General features: G+C 39.0%; 1 protein-coding gene across 2 annotated transcripts in view; it reads right to left on the minus strand.

Annotated features, from left to right (window-relative positions):
- Ctnna2 (catenin alpha 2) overlaps positions 1-20,234 on the minus strand; it is a 1,380,618-nt gene that overhangs the window by 1,172,993 nt on the left and 187,391 nt on the right. For both annotated transcript variants that reach the window (XM_008852324.1, XM_008852323.1), the window contains exon 2: positions 3,372-3,478. In XM_008852324.1, the coding sequence (XP_008850546.1) occupies positions 3,372-3,473 (102 nt within the window). In that variant the 5' untranslated portion in view covers positions 3,474-3,478. The remainder of the gene's footprint in view (positions 1-3,371; positions 3,479-20,234) is intronic.

Consider the following 20,234-nt stretch of genomic DNA (forward strand, 5'->3'; position numbering starts at 1 on the left):
GTTGTGCTCCTTCATTAACGGTGGGGCAAGCAGGGTTATTGGACCCTCACCAGAGTATCCAGCTACTCTTCCCAGCCAACTATATGTAATTTGTCTCGTAGGGAGATTTCTTGGCCACACTAGAAAAGAATCAAATTTGGGGGCTTGAGAGATGGCTTAGTGGTTAAGAGCACTGACTGCTCTGGCAGATGACCCAGGTTCGATTCCCAGCACCCACACAGCAGCTAAAACGGTCCATAACTCCAGTTCCGGGGAATCCAAGGCCCTCTTCTGACCTCCGCAGGCAGTGCATGACATGGGTGCACCTACCTACATGCAAGCAAGACACTCTTATACATTAAATAAAAATAAATTTTAAAAAAGAATCAAATTTTGAATTCATTTATGCCTATTTTACTTTTAGTATTTTATTCTAGTATTTTTTGTTTTCGTTGCCACTGAATTGTTTTCTTAGCATCTTTCAATATTATTTTTCCTCTAATTTTTAAAGGGAGTTCTTAGTTTACACTTTTATCATTTTTTTTTTATCATTTAAAAAATAATGAAGAAGGCAGATCTCTGTGAGTTCAAGGCCAGCCTGGTATACATACTGAGTTCCAAGCCAGCTGGGGCTACAGGGAGACGCTGTTGCAAAAAGACCAAAAAAAAAAAAAAAAAGTGCTTGTTTTTCTTGCACAGAACCCAAGTTCGCTTCCCAGCACCCCTAACAGGGAGCTCACAACTGCCTATGTAACTGAGGCACAGGGTATTTAACACTCTTCTCTGGCTTCCACAGGCACCCACATGTATGCATGTGTGTAGATACACACACAAACACAAATAACATAAATAAAAAGAAATAATAAAATAGCAAAATAAAAATAATACACGCATTTACCACAATTTTTTTTTACTTTTTATTTTTATTTTATACGTATGAGTTTTATGCCTGCATGTGTATAAGCATGCCTGTGTTATACAGTACCTGCAGAGAACAGAAGAGGGTGGTTCAATCCCTGGAACTGGAGTTACGGATGGTTGGATGGTTGTTAGCTACCATGTGAGTGCTGGGATTCAAACCTGGGTTTTCTTCAAGAACAGCCAATGCTCTTAACTCAGCCAATGCTCCGAGTCATCTCTCCAGGCCCATCATTTGCAGATTTTTAAAGGGAGTTTCTATTTCTTTTTAAGGGCCTCTTATTTGTTTTAAATATATTACTGTTTATTTCTTTTTTATTTTATGTTTAATTATGTTTATACATGTCTAACAGTGTATGGGTTTGTGAACTTAAGTGCAGTGCCTTTGGAGGTCAAAAGAGGGGGTTGGCTATCTGGAACTGGAGTTACTGGTAGTTGTGAGATACCTGACATGGGTACTTGGAACTGAAGTCAGTTCCTCTGCAAGGTCAGTAGACTTTCTTAATCACGGAGCCATCTCTCCAGTCCTAGGGTTTCTTTGTAAGGCTGCCCCCATTCAAGGCCATTTCTCCTAAGAAAGCTCATTTCTGAAGGGTAATTATGTATCATTACCTTTCCCATACCAACAACCATGCTGCTATTTATTTTTATAGTTAGCATGAGAGATAGCCCATTGTATGACTGGATGGTCTCTTGTCAGGGACATCCTGTGAAGAGCCCAGGTATGTGGTATGGAGTTCTCTCAGCTATTTCCACAGGCAGTGATTGGACATGGGAAATTTTTAAAGACTTGTGGAGGAGATGCTTCTCTAACAGAACAAAGCGCAGGTACACATGGGAATTCATGAGGTTCTTGAAATGGTTGATAGGCTAAATGGTTGAATAGAGGAATTGTGGCATTGAAGGTGATGAACACACACCTGAAATCCATATACAGGAAATACAGTCACTGTGATAGGCTCAATGCTCAATAAGTAAGACATAATTCAAAGGACAGATTCTCAAACCCCAGAGAGCAGCTCACAAGCCTTCAAATCTAGTGGAGCCTGCCCAAGGGAACCTCTACACCTGAGACTGGCAAATTTTCATCTCATACTTCCTTGTTTCTGGAATTGGATTTTCCATATTTGTGATTTTTTTTTTTTTGTCTGTCTTAGTATTTCTTTTCAAAAGCATATACCCTGCTTGGTGCTTTCATGGGCAAACAGGAGAACATGAACTTTGACACGTCCCTAAATAACTTTACCTGAGATTTGAGCATTTTAAACTGATGAATTTTGAACTTAAATTGATGCTATAACGTGTTGAGACTTTTAGGGACCTCTAATCAAGATTAATATGTTTTTCACAAGGGAAGGATCAGGATGATTGGGGTCCAGAGGCATACTGTGGCAGGCTGATGATAAGCCACCCCAAAAATCTACTTTCTATCCATGGAACCTGTGCCTTACCTTAAATGCCAAAAGGGACTTTTCAGATATGATTAGGTTAAGAATCAGCAGAGGGAGTGATTTTCCTGGCATATGTGGTTAGGGTCAGCAAAACTGCATAAGAGGTAGACAAGTGTTCAATTCAAGAGAGTATGTGAGAAACGAAGTGGGTTAAGAGGGAGAAATTTACAGCAGCATAGTGATGGCTTCAAATATAGAGAAAGGCACAGAAAATGAGTGTCTTCTAGAAGCTAGAAAAAGCAAGGACATGGTTTTCTGCTCAAGCCTCCCAAGAATACAACCCTGGCAGTACCTTGACTTTAGAATTTCTGACCTCTAAAACCATCAAACAATAAATTTATGTTGCTTCAAGCTATTTAGTTGATGACAATGTGTTACAGCACCCAGAGCAAACCAATAAAAAGTCTCTAGCTTCATGTGGCATAAGGAGTCTCTCAAATATACCATAAAAAGTTCACATTTTTCATATTCCAGGAACTTTGGGGTTCAGATCACAAAGAACATGATTCATGAGACACTGAAAATTAACTATCAAAGCTTAAAATCCTGATGACATGTTGTGCTTTTGACAGTCATCTTGCAGAACTGTGACAGTATGAAATGGAATATTATTCCAGCAGGATGAATTTTACCAGTAAACTGAGATGAAAGTAATTCAATAAATACATACTGTGCTTGAGCTGTCAACAGTTTTTCCTAACTGTGTATTTGCTTCTGAAAGTGAGGGATGGTTTATTTAGATTTTGAATCTATTGCTGTAAATGAGAACTCCCTTCACCAAGGCCCCTCTTTTTAATTATCTCATCAAGTTAATTTTTAAAATCATATGAATAGTTCCTAAAAGCCACTTCAAATCATATAGGGCAATGAGATAGTCCACATTTGAAGAAATAATATATACTTAGTAATCAGCATGATGGCATGACATATAAATCCTTTAAAGGATTTATAAATTCTCTGGAGGATCATGGTAATTACCATGAATTTGCACACATGCAACAAGTTTTTTAAGGTGCCACTTACCTGTGTAACGAGCGGCTCCAACAGTCTTTCCACTGTTAGTGTTCTGATTTCCAAACTTTTGGGGTCCCATTTTAAAATAATAGGTGAAGTTGCCGAAGTCATGCTCCCTGTTAGAACACATGACATCTATCAGAACAAGCATTTGAGGAAATACACTGACTGTGGCATTCAAAAGGAGTACATTATCAAATCCTCGAGCATACTTGAGGATTGTCTGTTTTGTACAACCTGGACAGCCAGAGATGACAAAATCCAGAACCAGGACTGTGTGAGGTAGAATGCTGAAATCTGAGACTTTTTGGAAAACTCCCAGCATGCCTGTTTATATTAGGACACAAAGATGGGTCTTGGAAGAATGTACTATTAGAATCCAGACCAGACTCCTCCTCAGGCCATAATATCTACAGTAGTCCTTCCCTTCTCATGGATACTAACAGTTACATTACTGATGGCACATTCTGAATCTTGAGGTCACATGCTTCCAGGTACCTGGATTTCTCACCTAGTGTTCTAGGCTGCTATAAATAAACACCATAACCAAATGCAACTTGAGGAAGGGGTATATTTCATCTTACATGCTAGGGTCCTTCATCAAGGGGAAGTCAAGACAAATTCAAGATAAGACCTTTAAAGAGAAAGCGTAGGGTACTGCTTATTGACTTGCTTCCCAGATTATGTTTAACTGTCTTTCTTCATACAACCCAGGCCCACTGGCCTAGGGAGGGTACTAACCACAGTGTGTTGGGCCACCCCACACCAACTAACCATCAAACAGTGCTGCCCACACATCCCCATGGCCAATGTGATGGAAGTAATTCTTCAGTTCTCTCTTCTCAAGTGTGCTAAACTGACATCCAAGACTAACCATAACATTGCAGAAGTGAGTTTACGTCAAAAAGGACATCAGTGACCACATATCCTGTGTCCCATTCCCCTTCCCTGCCTCCTGCCTGGCTGCAGTTTCCTACTGTGAAAGCAACCATCCTCAGCAAGCTGCAGAAAAATAGCCACATGCTCACATTATGGGCCCTGATTCCTCTCTTCAAAGACCTTGCCATGATGTCTCTGGTGCTGGAACTTGAACTCTCCTCAGTATACACCCTTCATGCTGCTGTTGTCTGTCTGATGGTGCTAATAACTCTTCTAACAAACTACTAACCCTCACACATTCCATCTCAGTATCCCCTTGAACCTGTATCTGAAATCTTTCATGACCCAGTTGCCTTGGAGATAGTATATTCACTCTGTCCTTAGCACATCTACTCTCTGAAGACAAAGACTTGAATCTTAACCTCATCATTTTAAGGTTTGAAACTTGAGATAGCCAAGTCAGAAAGCGATTATGTCTTAGAGTGACAAATGTTAAGCCAGTGTTATGAATGCTGTTGGGAGGACTAATGGGAGGTATATTACATAGAGTAGGACTCAAAGGACTAACTGTGAATCAAAGTAAATTCCTTAAGTTCACCAAACTCGGGGCCACTTCACTTCATTCATAACTGAACCCTGAGGACATCACACTCCTTGGGGCAATAGTTTTCCTTCTCTTAAAGAAGACAGGTATCTTGTAAATTTGGTACTCATGGCTGAAAATTAGCTTTCAACTATTTACAGACTCAGCGCATTACAAACTTACCCCATAGAATGAGTGTCTGATAATATTATTTCTCTCCTTCTAAATCAGTCTTCTCCTAGCCAAGAACAACTAACACAAAGGTAAATGCTTCTATAGTCTTCCACACATCCACACAAATACGGCCTTCTAATCCAAAATGGGTTGCTGATTATATTCCGGTATCTAAACACTGGGCAAATAACCTTAGATTTGGACACTGAATATGAATTTCTTGCCTTAACACCACATAAATCAAACTGCTGATGGCTGCTCTCTTGTTTTCAATCAATGTCGCTATACAATTCCATCCCTTACAAATCAATACAGATGATTATTTCTACTCAACAGCACAAAGAAGGTCAATCACAATAGACTCTGGTGGCAAAGTGCTTCTTTAGCAGCATCCTTCCCACAGTAAACCTTTGTGCAAAAAGACCCAACCAATTTACTTCAGAAAATAAGAAGATGTAAAGACACTGTGTGCTGGCATTTTAACTCTCTCCAAATGCCATGTTCTAAATAAACTGAGCACAGTGATCCAAATACATAGACTGATTTAGATTTGAGTTCCTTTACCACAACAATTGTTGGCACTTGTATGCTGCTGGTCCTCCAAAAACTCTACAAACACTTTACACATTTCCCCATTCACACCAGCAACTGCTACAGGCATTGCTAACAAGCATGGAAATCTACTGCCAGGCACACAGCTTCTCCTGCTGTGGAAGTATAACGATGCCAGAAGCTTCCTGCAAACATTTTAATACCTTTTTCTGCACTGATATTGTTACCAAACTTTGGGTTACAATGTGTACCCTAAGACGCCAAGTTCAGCCATCTATTCTGGAAGACATACCAAATTCACAGTAAAAAGCAGAAAAAAAGATTTATTCAACGTGGCTACACAGGGAAGAGGGACAAAGTGGTGCCTCAAGTTCATCTTTGGGATCCTGAAGTGATGCTAATGTTTAAGTGGAAAGCTATAAATATACACATCTAAGCATATCTAGCCTGTTCAAGGTGTGGTCCGTTAACCCACCCATCATTGTCTGGAGGTCAAACTTCATTTGTTCTTAGATATAAATGATGTTAGCTCTAGTTATAACAAGTTTCTTCCTAAAAAAATATTGATCTGCTCTTAACAATATTTACAAAAACTTTTTGAACAAGATTTGTTTTATCCTTTTACTAAATAAGACATTTAAGACCCATGGTTGGTGGATAAGGAGTTTATTAGAGGAGTTATTAATGTCATGGACAGGCAAAGAGGCAAGAGCATGGCAGGAGGCAAGAGAATTCAGGCACCATTACCAGAGACAAACAGCATGGTGGGGTCTCTAGAGACAGAAAATCAGACACGTTGTGGCAGAGGAAGGTACCTTTCCCTATAGCTTTTTGAGGATGGGGGTAGTTTCACAGCAAAAGCCTGCAGCCAGGCTCTCTGATTTCCAGGCAGACAGGGAAGAGGGTAGAGAGCTGGACTTTATGGATTTGATTTAAATTCACTTCCCAGGTGAAAGACTCCGGCACTGGGAAGTCTTTTAGCTAGGGGCACCCAGAAAATGTCTCTGTAGGGTGCCGGTTTGTATCTGTAAAAGAGAGAGCAAAGACTACTTAAGATATTGTGGCCTTGGGGCTGAAGAGATGGATCAGAGGTTAAGACTGCTCCTGCAGAGGACCTGGGTTCAATTCCCAGCACGCACATGGCAGATAACACTTGTCCATAACTCCATTTCCAGGGGATCCGACACCCTCTTCTGACCTCCACAGATATTGCAGGACACGGGTGCACTTAGACATATACAGGCAATACACGCACACACATAAAAGAAAAGTAATAAGTAGAATATTTTTTTAAAAAAAGATATTGTGGTCTTAGTGTAACACCACATTTTTAAAGTTAGAACTGTGAACTCTTTTTCCAGGACTCTGGCTGGTGGTACCTTTTCCTTTCCCCAGCATGAGGTTACTGTGGAAAATTTTCATTTCTTTGGGATCTATTGTCAACAGTTTGATAGTTTGATTGAGAGACACAAGTGCTTCTTTGGAATATCTTAATTTCTGCCAGGCCTGTTACAACACCTATCTACCTAAGTGATCCTGGTTCAGCATTTAGAACACAGTATTGCATGTGGAGAACTAGCCTAAGACATTGAACAACATAGGACAGCTCGGTGAGAAAGACAGATACCTGGTATTGAAGTAATTTTAGTGTGATGCTTAAATTACTAAGAATAACAAGCATGACAAGCAGGAGAACCTGAATTCAATCACTAGCAACTACCTACAACGCAGGGCATGATGATGTGAGCCTGCAAATCTCAGAGCTGTGGAGGTGGACGCACATGGATCCCTGGGGCTAACTGGTTAGCCAGTCTAGCTATATTGGTCAGTGCCAAGTAAAGGTGAGAGATCTTGCCTCAAAACACAAACAAGGTGGGTAGCATCCAGAAGAATGAATGCCACCCAGAGTTTTCCCCTAGCTTCCATATTTATTTGTACATACACCTGCACACTTGGGTACCTGCACATGGGCACAAGGCAGTAAAAGTCAGTAACGTGAGGGTAAAGAAGTAGGAGTTGAATCTGACTTCAGCAAGCAACCTTCCTACAGAAATAGAAATTCTGCTTTGGAGTTGGGGGAGGTCTGGGATTTAAAGGTAGGCCCAGAGAATCCCAGAAAGCTGGCATGCCTTAACAGAATTCATGAAGGTAGGCCATGCCCAGTATTCCAGAAAGTAGGCTGTGCTCTGAAATAGATGTATTTCCCTCCTGGAGTGGGAAGGCTTGGTGGGGGGATGGTCAGTTCATTCAGTCATTTGTCAGGCTTTTCCCTTCACATATGCCCACATACATACAGTACATAGAGAATTTCCGTTGGGATGGGCATGCTAATTTATATAAAAAGGGCAAATAAAGGAAGGTATGCCAAGTCTTCTATGTTGTCCCAATATATAACTTTTTAAAATAACACACAAACAATGCTGAGGTGAAAACCAAAAATGTTGGCACAACAGAGACACTGATCTGGCATATTTCAGTCAGATATGGGCTGTACTCCTGAGCAAAACTTCAAGCTTTCTATGAGCCAAGAAGCCAAGTTAGTCACAGCCATACATCTGAAAGGTCACAGGGATGCTATGATTCAAAACGTAAAAGAAGAAGAGTTTCTTGTCAAATAATTCATTGTATTCCCTTGGGAATACATATTATTTTTTGCCACGAAGTTGATATTTAGTCACAAAAGGTGAAGAAAGTTTATTTGGTATAAATTTGCTGTAGGGAAAGGATTACGTAGTCACAGAAACCCAAATGCTATTTTTCTTAAGTATGCTGTCCTTACAAGAGCTGTTAGAGTGAAAGCCTGGGTCCTGGTCATTTTAACAAGCTAGGCTCCATTACCTTTCTTAAGGAGCCAATTAAATAAATGTGTGATGGCGAAAACAAAAAAAAAGGAGACTGAGTCAATGTAGGTACATTGACAAAAAGAAAAAAAAAAAAAAAGGTCAGTGAACACCATGACACATTTAAATAGAGGGCAAGAGGTATGCATAGTTAAGCATTCTGGTCAAGGTGTGGACCTGCCCACCAATAATTTTCTGGGCTCCAATATCTCTTGCAAGTTCTTCTGACAACTTGTCAGCACTGTGTGAAATGTCTTTCAGAAGGCAAGGTCCTCCACTCACTTGTACCACAGTCTTCAGCTTATTCCTTTACCCAGCATGAGATTCCTGGGCTAATTCCAGTTGCTTTGGATGCACTGTGGTCTGATAACCAAAGGAAGGGGCACAAGTGTCTCTTTAGAATATATATACTCCTACTGTTTATTATAAAGTTATAACTAATGACTAGGAAATCCATCTGTACCCATAATTTTTGTACAACTTGCTTTGTGTCCACATTTGCAAATAGTAGCAGAGGTAGGCTATGAAATCCCTGCCTTCACATCCATAATGTTGGTATTTGAGATGGCTGTTGGCTAACCTCTGAGGTCTACCTAGCAGGCAGTAGAGCCTAGTAAAGATAAAAAGTTTATTTAGCACAGGGTGGTGCAATCCTGACAATCTGCTCTTCCTAGAAGGTATGTGTCTGTCCTGCTATTTCAAATACACTTTATTACTTTATTTTTATATTTTATTTATTTTTATTTTATGACCAAAAAAACAGAGACTGTACTCTCAAACTTCTATGAAGCCAGTATTACTCTAATATCAAAACTACATAAAGATACAACAAAAAAGAAAACTATAGACTCATATTCCTAAATGAATATAGATGCCAAAATTCTTGACAAGAATACCAGCAAATCTCATACATGCATATCAAAAAGATCATCCACCATGATAAAGTTCATTTTATTACAGAGATACAGGGATGGTTCAAAAGACATAAGTTAATAAATGTAAGAAATTATATAAATGATAAGACAAAAATCACATGATCATCTCTATAGATACAGAAAGAACCATTGACAAATTACAGCAAGCATTCATGATAAAAGTCCTAGAGGGAATTGAACTGGATAGAACAGACCTCAGCATAATTAAGGCTATACAGAACAAACACACAGACATCATTATAATTGAAGAAAAACTTGAAGTACTACCATTAAATTCAGGAATGAGACACGGGTGTCCACTATCCCCATTCCTTTTCAATACAGTGCTTAAAATTCTAGCTAGAGCAATAAAAAAGAAGAGATAAAAGAGGTGCTAATTAAAAAAGAAGTCAAACTATCCCCATTTGAATATGATTTGATATATTAGATTTTTAAGAGATGATATGATATTACACTTTTCAGAGATCCCAAAAATTCCACTAGAAAACTGCTGGAAATGATCAACACTTTCAGCAAAGTGGCAAGATAAAAAATAAATTTTAAAGACTTTTGGGGTGGTTTGAATGAGAATGCCCCCATAGACTTCAAATATTTGGACATTTTGTCCCAAGCTGGTGGCGTCGGCTAATTGAAAAGGTGGTACATTTACAAAATGGAATTATAACTGGAGGCAAAGAAATACAAAATCATGAAATTAGCAGGTAAATGGATTGAAATAGAAACTGTTATACTAAGTGAAGTAATAGACTCAGAAAAATAAACAATGTATGTTCTCCCTCATTTGTGGCTCTTAGCACCAAATCTTTTTATGTGAGTGTCTATCCTGATGTACCTGCAGGAGCCAAGGAAATGGAGAGAACCCATGGAGGTAAAGGGACAGAAGGAGACTGAGAGAGAGGAACAGAGGAGACAGGTGTTACCAAGAATGAAAGCAGGAAACTAGGGATTTAACAGAGAAGAGAGAATGGTACACAAGGAATCATGGGGTAAAGGGGATGAAGGAGCTCAAGAGATGGGGAGTCATAAGAGACAAGTATTATCAAGGGGAAAATGGGGGTACATAAACTGGGGAGGGAGAAAGAAAGAGAGGTAGACAGAGAGAGAGGGAGAGAGAGAGGAGACAGAGAAATGCTGCTTAGGTGTTGTAAAAAAAAGCAGAGGGAAATGTATTAGTTCAAAAGTCTACTGAAAATAAACAAAATATCTGTATATGAGTACATGTATATATCTGAGGGCTATATAACAAGAAACACAGTGCCAGACAGGAGAAACCTCCCTTTGAGTTGTTGGTTAAGGTAGTCCAAGAGGTTTCCAAAATGACACAGGCTATTGCCACAGCCTTGGTTACCTTCCAGAACTGAAAGGTAAGACCCCACTGCTGAAGATGCGACATAGTTCAGACACAGGACTTGAAACAATGGAGTTGGAACTAATCTGGAAGCCTTCTTCCTGAAAACTAGCTCTCCTGCTTTTGGTGGACACTCTGCAAGCTGATAAGGAAGAACATCAATCAGTGGTTCAACCCCAGCTTCAAAGCCTAATAACTACAACAGTGACCAGCACAAAAAACTACAGGAGGGCAATAGTGGCACTTTTATCTTGGGAGTAATCAACAGGTACCTAATTGGACTTAAAGCCCACTCATGTGTAGCACTGTAAACATAGTCAAATACACATGGATGGAGAGCTCATAGATCTTAGAGAAAACCCTAAGGCTGTTATATCCCTAGACGAAAGTAATTTCTTACTATATGCTAAATATATATCCTTAAATTTAGAGAAAAGTGTGCCAGTCATCACTCACCAAACAGCTTTTGCAACAGACAGAGACTGTTACAGAGTTACACAACTGATCACACACAAAGAATGTGTCTGTGAGATGCCCAAACCTAAGAGATACATCTATACCTAAGGCTCATGGAACAGAGTGGGACAAGGACTAGAGATACTACTACTACATCTCTCAACTCTCATTACTGAAGCTTTCTCATGCAACATAAAAGGCCACAAATGGCAAATGTGTAGAGAATAAGAAACTGCAGAGTGTGGGTCCCTGAAAAGAACTCTTATATTAAATTTTATTCACCCCGGGCTCAGGGGCCGTTGTGGAAGAGGGATGGAAAGATTATAAGAACCCGAGGAGGAGGTGCATGACCAAAAGGAAAGAGTCATACGCTTCTGGAACCTTGATAATATGAACTTATAACAATGGTGACTGCATGGACAAGACACATGCAAACTCAGACAAATCCAGCATAGAAAATGGGCAGGAGGTCACAACTTTGGTGAGGAACTGTTGGCAGCTGAACACTGCTGTGTGAGGAAGAGTTGATCTTCATTAAGGGAGTGACACTAGACAGGCTGAATAGGCTCCAGTGGGTGAATTCACACCAAGGGACATCTGGGTACACAAACTTGACTCAATAGGCCTTAACTTATATGACAAAAAACATGAAGTGTTGTGAGCAGGCTATGAGGGCATGCAAATAAGGAAGAAGGAGTCTCAATATGACTTGGAGGTATTATTTGAATACCCAAATATTAAATGAAAATATTTTAAATTTTTTTAAATATTAAAAATAATTAAAAATAGAAAAATATAAGGAATAAACTTAACCAAAGAGCTCTACCATACAAATATTAAATCATTGAAGAAAGAGATTGAGGAAGACACAAGGAGATAAAAAGACCTTCTGTGCTCGTTGATAGAATTAATTTTATGAAAATGACTATCCTACCAAAAACAATTTACAGATTCCATGCAATCCCAATCAAAATATCCAAAACATTCTTCACAGAAAAAGAAAAAGAATCATCCTGAAATTCATATGGAATCACAAAAGACCCCAAACAGTCAAAGCAATATTGAGCACAAAGAGAAATGCTTGTACAGATTTCAATTTATACTACAGAGCTATAGTCATAAAAACAGTATGGTATTGTCACAAAACAGACATGTAGATCAGTAGGGCAAAATAGATGATCCAAACATGAATGATTGCAATATCAGTCACCTGATATTTGATAAAGGTGCCAAGAATACGCACTGGAGGAAAGACAGCATCTTCACTGAATCAGAAAACTAGATTTCCACAAGTAGAAGAATGAAATTAGGCCCATATTTATCACCCTGCACAAAAGTCAACTCTAAATGGATCAAAGACCTCAATGTGAACTCTGAAATGCTGAAAGTGTTAGAAGAAAATATTGCCAGTGCATATATAGGTACAGAAAAGGACTTTTTGAAATGGACTTCAGTCAACAACTCACAAATGGGACCTCATTAAACTATGCTTCTATACAGCAAAGAAAACAGCCAATGGAGTGAAGAGGAAGCCTACAGAGTGGGAAAAAATCTTTAACTAGTTACATACTTGACCAAGTATTAATATTCAGAATATACAAAGAACTCAAAAAACATACATTCAAGAAAACAAATGACCCAATTAAAAAATGGGCTACAGATTTGAAAAGAGAGTTCTCAAAAGGAGAAATAAATATAGCTAAGTAATACTGTAACAAGTGTTCAACTGTAAAAAGTGTTCAACATGCTTAGTCATTATGGAAATGCAAATCAAAACAACTTTAAGAGTTCATCTTACCCCACCAGAACAGCTAAGATCAAAAGAACAAATCACACCAAATGCAAGCAAGGATGTGGGGAAAGCGAAACCCTCATTCACTGCTGGTGGGATTGTAACATAGTATAACCACTGTGGAAATCAGTGGGGAAAATACTTAACAAAACTGAAAATAAATCCACCATATGATCTGGCTAAATCACTCCTTGATATATACCCATATAGCCAAAGAACTCAATGTCTTACTACAGACGTACTTGCCTATTGATGTTTGTTGCTGATCTTTTAACAGTAGGTGAGAAATAGAAAAAAACACCTAATTGTTCTTCAAATGAATGGATAATGATCATGTATATTTACACAGTGGAGTTGTCCTCAGCAGCAAAGTAAAATGAAATCAAGAAATTTTCAGGTAAACAGATGAAACTAGAAAGTATTATATTAAGTGAAGGAACTCAGACTCAGAAAAACAAGCAATGTATATTCTCTATCATTCGTGAATCCTAGCTCCAAATCCTTAGATGTGAGTACATATCCTGACATAGCTTCAGTACGTATCCTGATGTAAATTCAGGAAACAGGAATTTGGAAGGGAACCATGGGGGTAAAGAAAAGGATGGAGAAATAAAGGGGGGAATAGAAAGAAAGGGGGATAGTAGGAAGAGAGCGAATGTAGGAGACAAGTATTATCAAGGGGACATGGATGATACTTTAACTGGGGAGAGAATATGGAGAGCTATACAGAGAAAGAGGGAGGAGAGGTGAATAATGCTTAGGTGGCTTAAAATGACAGAGGAAAGTACATTAGTTCATTACTAAAAATACACATACAAATATATATATATATGTGTGTGTGTGTGTGTGTGTGTGTGTGTGTGTGCATGTGTGTGTGTACATGTGTATAGCTGAAGGCTATATGACAAAAAACACAGTGCCAGGCAGTCGAAATCTCCCTTTGAGTTGTTGGTTAGGGTAGTCCAAGAGACTCCTCCTTGAAGACTAGGTCCCATAGTATCAGAAGTTACTATGCAGAATGCCAAGGGAGAAAATTAATAAATTATTCCATCTAACTGTGAATTCGATGAACCACATCAATGACCAACACAGTAAATAATCACTACTATTTCAGTACTGGAACGTCTGTCTTGGGGTAATCCACAGACGTCTAACTGGACTTAAGGCCCACTCAATGGAAGGGTACTGTGAACATAGTCAAATACACATGGCTGGAGAGGTCATAGATCCTAGAGGGGGGGGACTATTTTTGTCACATTCCTCCACCAAAATAATTTCTTAGTGTGTTCTAAACAAATATTCTATATTTACACACAGTTGTACCTCTCACCACTCATCAACAGAGTTTCTTTCTGCAACATATGGGTAATATTACAAAGTTCCACAACTGGTCAAATGGAGAAAATAAGTGTCTGTGAGGTGCCCAGCCCCAAATCTACAATCCAACCTTTACACCTATAACTCAAGGACCCTAGCAGAGCAGGGGGTTGAAAGAATTTTAATGTATCTCTCAACTCAGTAGTGAAGGTTCCTCATGCAACTGATTGTGATTAACCCAGAAAGCCACAACTGACCAAAGTGAATAGAATAAGAAACTGCAGAGTGCTTATCCCTGAATAGACAACTGTATTAAATCTCTGCCAACCAAGGCTTATTGACCATGGTGGAAGATGGGACGGAAAGACTGGAAGAGTCAGAAGAGTTGAATGACTACAACAAAACATAGTTTCTCTGAAAGCTGGGAATTTACTCATATTAATTCACAGTGATGGTGTGCTGGATAGCTTTAGCTGTCAACTTGACACACCTGGGTTGAGGAAGCCTCAACTGGTGAATTTCCTACAATGGACTGGTTTATGACTGTGTCTGTGGGGTATTTTCTTGATTTTTTTAGTGATGTGGGAGGGACCAGACCCCTGTGGGCAGTATCATCCCTGGACAGGTTGTTCTGTATTATATAAGACAGCAGGCTGAGCATGGGCCAGGGGAGCAAGCCAGTAAGCAGCGTTCCTCCATGGCCTGTGCCTCCAGGTTCCTGCCCTGAGTTCCTGCCTTGGGCTCCCTGATGAACTGTGACCAGGGAGATGTAAGTCAAATAAACCCTTTCCTCCCCAAGTTGGTGTGGCTGCGAGGGGCGCAGCCATGGGACCTGAATGGATTACACAGAACTAAAAAAAAAAAAAAAAAATCCAGGGGACTCCTGAGATTTTATTTCCTTACTCTTTTCTTCATCCATGAGCAAGTGCCAAAAGCACAGGCAACTCTGCTTTCATACTCATACTCACTAGAGCTACAGTTGAATGTTTACAGAACAGTGAACATTATAGCAACTTAGTAAAATAGTAAAATATAATGACCAGGATATCCGTACCACCATAATATGCCTTGAGAGATAAAAGAGTCTCCTGATAAACTAGGGGAGTAGCAGCATTACAGAGCTAACTCCTCGGCAAGGGTTCTGGTATAAACTTTCTCATGAGACAAGGCTTTCCAGGTGTACATGTTCAAGGTTCAGCTAAATTTATCAAGCATATTTTTTTAAAGGCATAGAAACACTATTTCACAGTCCCTTCAAGTTGGTATTGGTGAGACTCTTTTGTCACAGCAATTGAAGGCAAACCAGAATAAATGGTAAAATCTTTCAGAGGACCCACTTAACTCCAAGCCAGACAAAATTTTATAACAGAAGTGGGTGAGGAGCTCCAATCTTACGTGAGGAACAACGGACAACTGATACCTGCTGGGTGAGGGAGAATTGGTTTTTTTAAGGCTGTGACTCCAGTGGATGGACACACACTGAAGGACATTTTGGGACACAAACTTGACTGGATAGGCCTTTATATATATGGCAGAGTATGAAGTCCCACAGGGGGAGGAGTGCAAAGAAAGAAGGGTGTCTAAATGTGACCAAAATATATTGTATGAAATTTGCAAATATTTAATTACAAAGCTTCCTGTTGCAAGCATGTCCAATCTTTTGATTTTGTGACCCTACGATGATGTCTTCTACAAAGTTGTGAATAACAACAGCAACAAATTCATGATTTTACTAATTAATAAAATTACAGTTTTGTGTTGGACTATATTCATTCCTATCCTTGGGTGCAGGAGACCTGCAGACCATGGTCTGAACATGTCAATAAGATGTAAGTAAAGGAACTGTCAACTGGGTACCAGGCCCCCATGATACATGCAGTATAGTTAACTCCTGGCTGAGGACAACATACCACAGGGAAAATCAGTATTTACAAAGTACGTAAAGACAGAACTCAATGGTTTTAAATGTATATTGGATCTTAGGGATTTTTGTTTCTAATTTTAATGTTATTTTTATATTATTACTATGTGTGGTGCGTAAATAAAGGCATGCCCCTGATACAGCACAGGTTTTGAAATCAAAGGACAGTTTTCAGGAGTTGGTTCTCTCCTTCCACTATGGGTTTCATGGATAGAACTCACATCAGTTCTGTGTGGCAAGCACTTTTACTTGCTCTCAATGTTAATTTTCATTAGTCACTTCCTCTGTATCATCACCTCCCTGTGAATGTTTTCCTCTCCTACTGCTATTGGGCTATATGCAATGGAGCATTAGGAAATATGGTATGATTATATGTCTAGAAGTGTGTTTTCTTAGCTGGACATCCCCTTCATGCTACTGTCTTTTGCAATGACTGTCAAGAAGCATAGACTGGGGGCAAATCCCAAGCTGTACCTGGAGCCCAGCTGCCACGCCCAGCTAAGGCATGCCTGGACATCGAACTGTCATCCCAACCCTTGTGGTGGGATCAGAAAACACTGCTTGTCATTGGACACTGCATACCAGCAGAATTTTGCCATCAACAGTTATTCAACAGTAACTAACTAATACAATGGCATGAAATAGGCTTGTCTGAATTAAAGCCCTATGTCCAAATCACCTGCCTTCCTTAGCCCCCAGATCCCCATGTAAAAAATAATGTATTTCAGGGAGTCACTGTATTAAATAACTTTATAGATAGGATGCATATTAATATTTCAGGAGAAGGAAAAGGAAAATATTCATTCAAAATAGAGACTCGTCTAGCAAGGTCCTGTCTCAAAAAAAAAAAAAATGTGTAAAGGGAGTCAAGGCTCAGCTTTATGCTTTGGAATAAGACCTTTACTCAAACACAAGGACTATAACCAATCAGGTAAGTAGTCTGAGGTGGTGTCATCTTTCCATTCTCAATACCACATTGAAAATCTGTGCAATTAACAGTCTGCTTTACCCAAAACAGTGTCTATATGAATTATGATTTTTTCTCATTGATTTAAATGGAGAAAAAAAATCTATCTTACTTCATAGTCTTCAAATAAAGATTGAGAACAACTACAAATACTATATGCTTTCACTCACTTGAGCACCTAGATTTTATACAGACACATTAAATCATGGGTATATATAATATGAAAGCAGAAGTAAAACTATCTAAGGGATATGGGAACTAGTGAGAAGGGAAGGATTGATAATGAAAGGGTAGAGGGGGAACATAGGGGGTATGCCCTCAATCTGAAGAATATATTTTTGTAAGAAAGTCCTCATCTGAAACAATACCAGACATAATGAATACACATCATGAAAATTTTTAAAAGAAGGGAATAACAAGAAAACAGAGTTGTCTTCCTCACTGTAGTAGAGTTTTACATGCTCTCCCCCTCCCCTGAAATGCTCTGAGAAACCTATTTAATCTCTGAAGACATTTTTTTTTTTCTGGAAAAGTATCAAATTGCACATTGTATATCCACAAAAGCTAATCATGTAGCTCATCTGGATTTTTTTTCTAATTTTTGCTTATTAATAGAACATTATTTAATTATAACAAGAAATGTTCTGGCTGCTTTTTTTTTTAGAAGAAGCATTTCATTACATCAGCATTGACATATTCAATAACATTGTCTGAGCTAGGGTACATCTCTTTCAAAATTGGCTGTCTTTCAAAATTGGCTGTAAATTTTTAGATTTACAGTTGAATTATTACGGTTATACAATATTGTACTCAGTATAAAACCTATAAGACATAAAATTAAATGAGGTTTTAACCTTTAAACAAGATCTCTGTTTCATTATTAAAATACAGAGTTTCATGCAGAAAACTTCATTTTTAATGCAATTGACATTAAGATGTTTGCACATGCGTTTCTAATCTCTATATCAGATTATTACTAGTCACAGTCAGTTACTTTCTGAGGTCCTTGGCATCTGAGCTACTTGTTATTTTTTTAATGTTTTATTCATTTTTTTTTTATTAAAAGAAGCATTTCATTACAACAGCATTAACCTATTCAGTAACATTTTTCTGAGCTAGGGTACATCTCTTTCAAAATTGGCTGTACATTTCTAGGTTTACAGATGAATTATTACGCTTATATAGTATTTTACTCATTATAAACTATATAAGACATAAAACTAAATGAGGTTCCAACATTTAAAAAAGATCTTGACTTCATTGTCAAAACACACAGTTTCATCAAGAAAATTTATTCCAGGGCTCTTGACATTGAGACATTTTCACATGCATGTCTAATCTCTATATACATGACTATCACTGGTCACAGTCACCCACCTTCTGAGCTCCTCGGCATCTGAGCATGAATACAAACTCGTCAGGTAGACAGCCTTCCTCTCCCACTAGAGCCTCCATACTCTGCTATCCCTGCCACTGTCCACTGTGTTGTCAGCACCCCCATCCATTCCCCCTTATCTGCCCTTCTGGTAAATCTAGTAAGCCAGAGGTCCCTCTTCCAGGAAGATCAGCTGTTCCTCATCAACGGCAATCCATTGTCAGTATTCCTTTGAATAGAATTGGGGTCTGCTGTTCATGTTTCCAGTAGTATGTTGGGTTACTGTCTGGAAGAGCCTTTATCTATCCTGGCCAAGAACTCGACTGAAGGTATCACCTGTCTGGCTTTGCTGTTTGTCAAGTAACCTTTAGTTATATATATGTATGCTCTTATGAAATTATATTGGCCCCTTTAATCTTTGGTTATACTTCCCTTTTGGGTGTTTAAGGACATACCATGGGACCAGATAAACTGATTTGTTTTCACTCTTGAGGTCGTTTGAGGATCTGTTCCTCAGGGGTCCCATGGGCTTGGGAGGAGCCCCTGGCTCCTTTCTTTTAAGCATGGAGGAAATAATTCTTCCATGTTGACCTTCCTCTTTATAGACTGGACATTGGTTCAAGTCCATCTGGTGGGGTCACCTTTGCCTCCTTGATCAAGAGGTCAGATGACCCACCACCATTACAGGACATTTTGTGAGATGCTCGTGGTCCCTGGGAACTAATCGACCTAGGATGGCAGGGAGCAAAAAGTGTCCTTTGTATCCCTCTGACCCAATTAGTATAGATCTCAGGGTATATCTGTTAAACATCCAAGAAGATTAGTTCCACCATTCTGGCATTTTTAATTATTGTGTGTCCTGCAGAAAAATGTTGGGTAATGACCAGTTGGTCTCAAATAAACCTTATCTAGAGATACATTCCTTGATCTGTTATGTGTAATTTGTTAGTAGATTGTAGGAAGAATATGGTTCCCTCTGGTTTTTGTGACTAGTTAGGCATTGTTTCTCTCTTGTATCGTCTCACCACTCTATCAAGGTTTTCCCAATTAAGGTGCCCCCACTTCTCCCCCTTTCTTCCTTAATAATAACTTTATCCTATGATCCTACCTCTGTTGAGCTTCTTCTTTCTCCATATACCCTAGGTTCCTCATATACCCTTCCCTACCCCCTCCCTTAAACTAACCTAATTTTTATTCATATCTCCCTTATTAAGGCCTGTTACCTACTATTCTTCTCCTTCAGGTTATTTCTTTTCCTTCACCTCACTGTTTCCTTATCCTTGTCCTGGTTCCTGCAGTTATGTCTGTTTGCATAATTATTTATCAGAGACTGATCCTAGGATTCACATATGAGGGAGAACATATGTCAATTTTTTTCTGAGTCTGTGTTACTTAGCATAACAATTTCTAGTTCCATCCATTTACCTGCAAATTTCATGATTCCATCTTTCTTTAATGCTGACTAAAACTCCATCGTATATATGAACCACATTTTCATTATCCACTCATCAATAGAGGGAACACAAGTTGCTTCCATCTCTTAGCTATTGTGAAAAGAGCAGCAACAAACGTGGATATACATGTGTCTCTGCAATAGGACGAGTTCTTTGGGTGTATGCAAAGGAGTGTTATAACTGGGTCAAATGGTAGGCTCACTTCTAATTTTTTAAAGAGCACTCCACACTGCTTTCCATAGGGGTGGAAAAAGTTTGCAATCCCACCAGCAGTCGATG

This window comes from Nannospalax galili, unplaced genomic scaffold, assembly GCF_000622305.1.
Source record: "Nannospalax galili isolate Female #2095 unplaced genomic scaffold, S.galili_v1.0 scaffold726, whole genome shotgun sequence".
NCBI classification, from domain to species: domain Eukaryota; kingdom Metazoa; phylum Chordata; class Mammalia; order Rodentia; family Spalacidae; genus Nannospalax; species Nannospalax galili.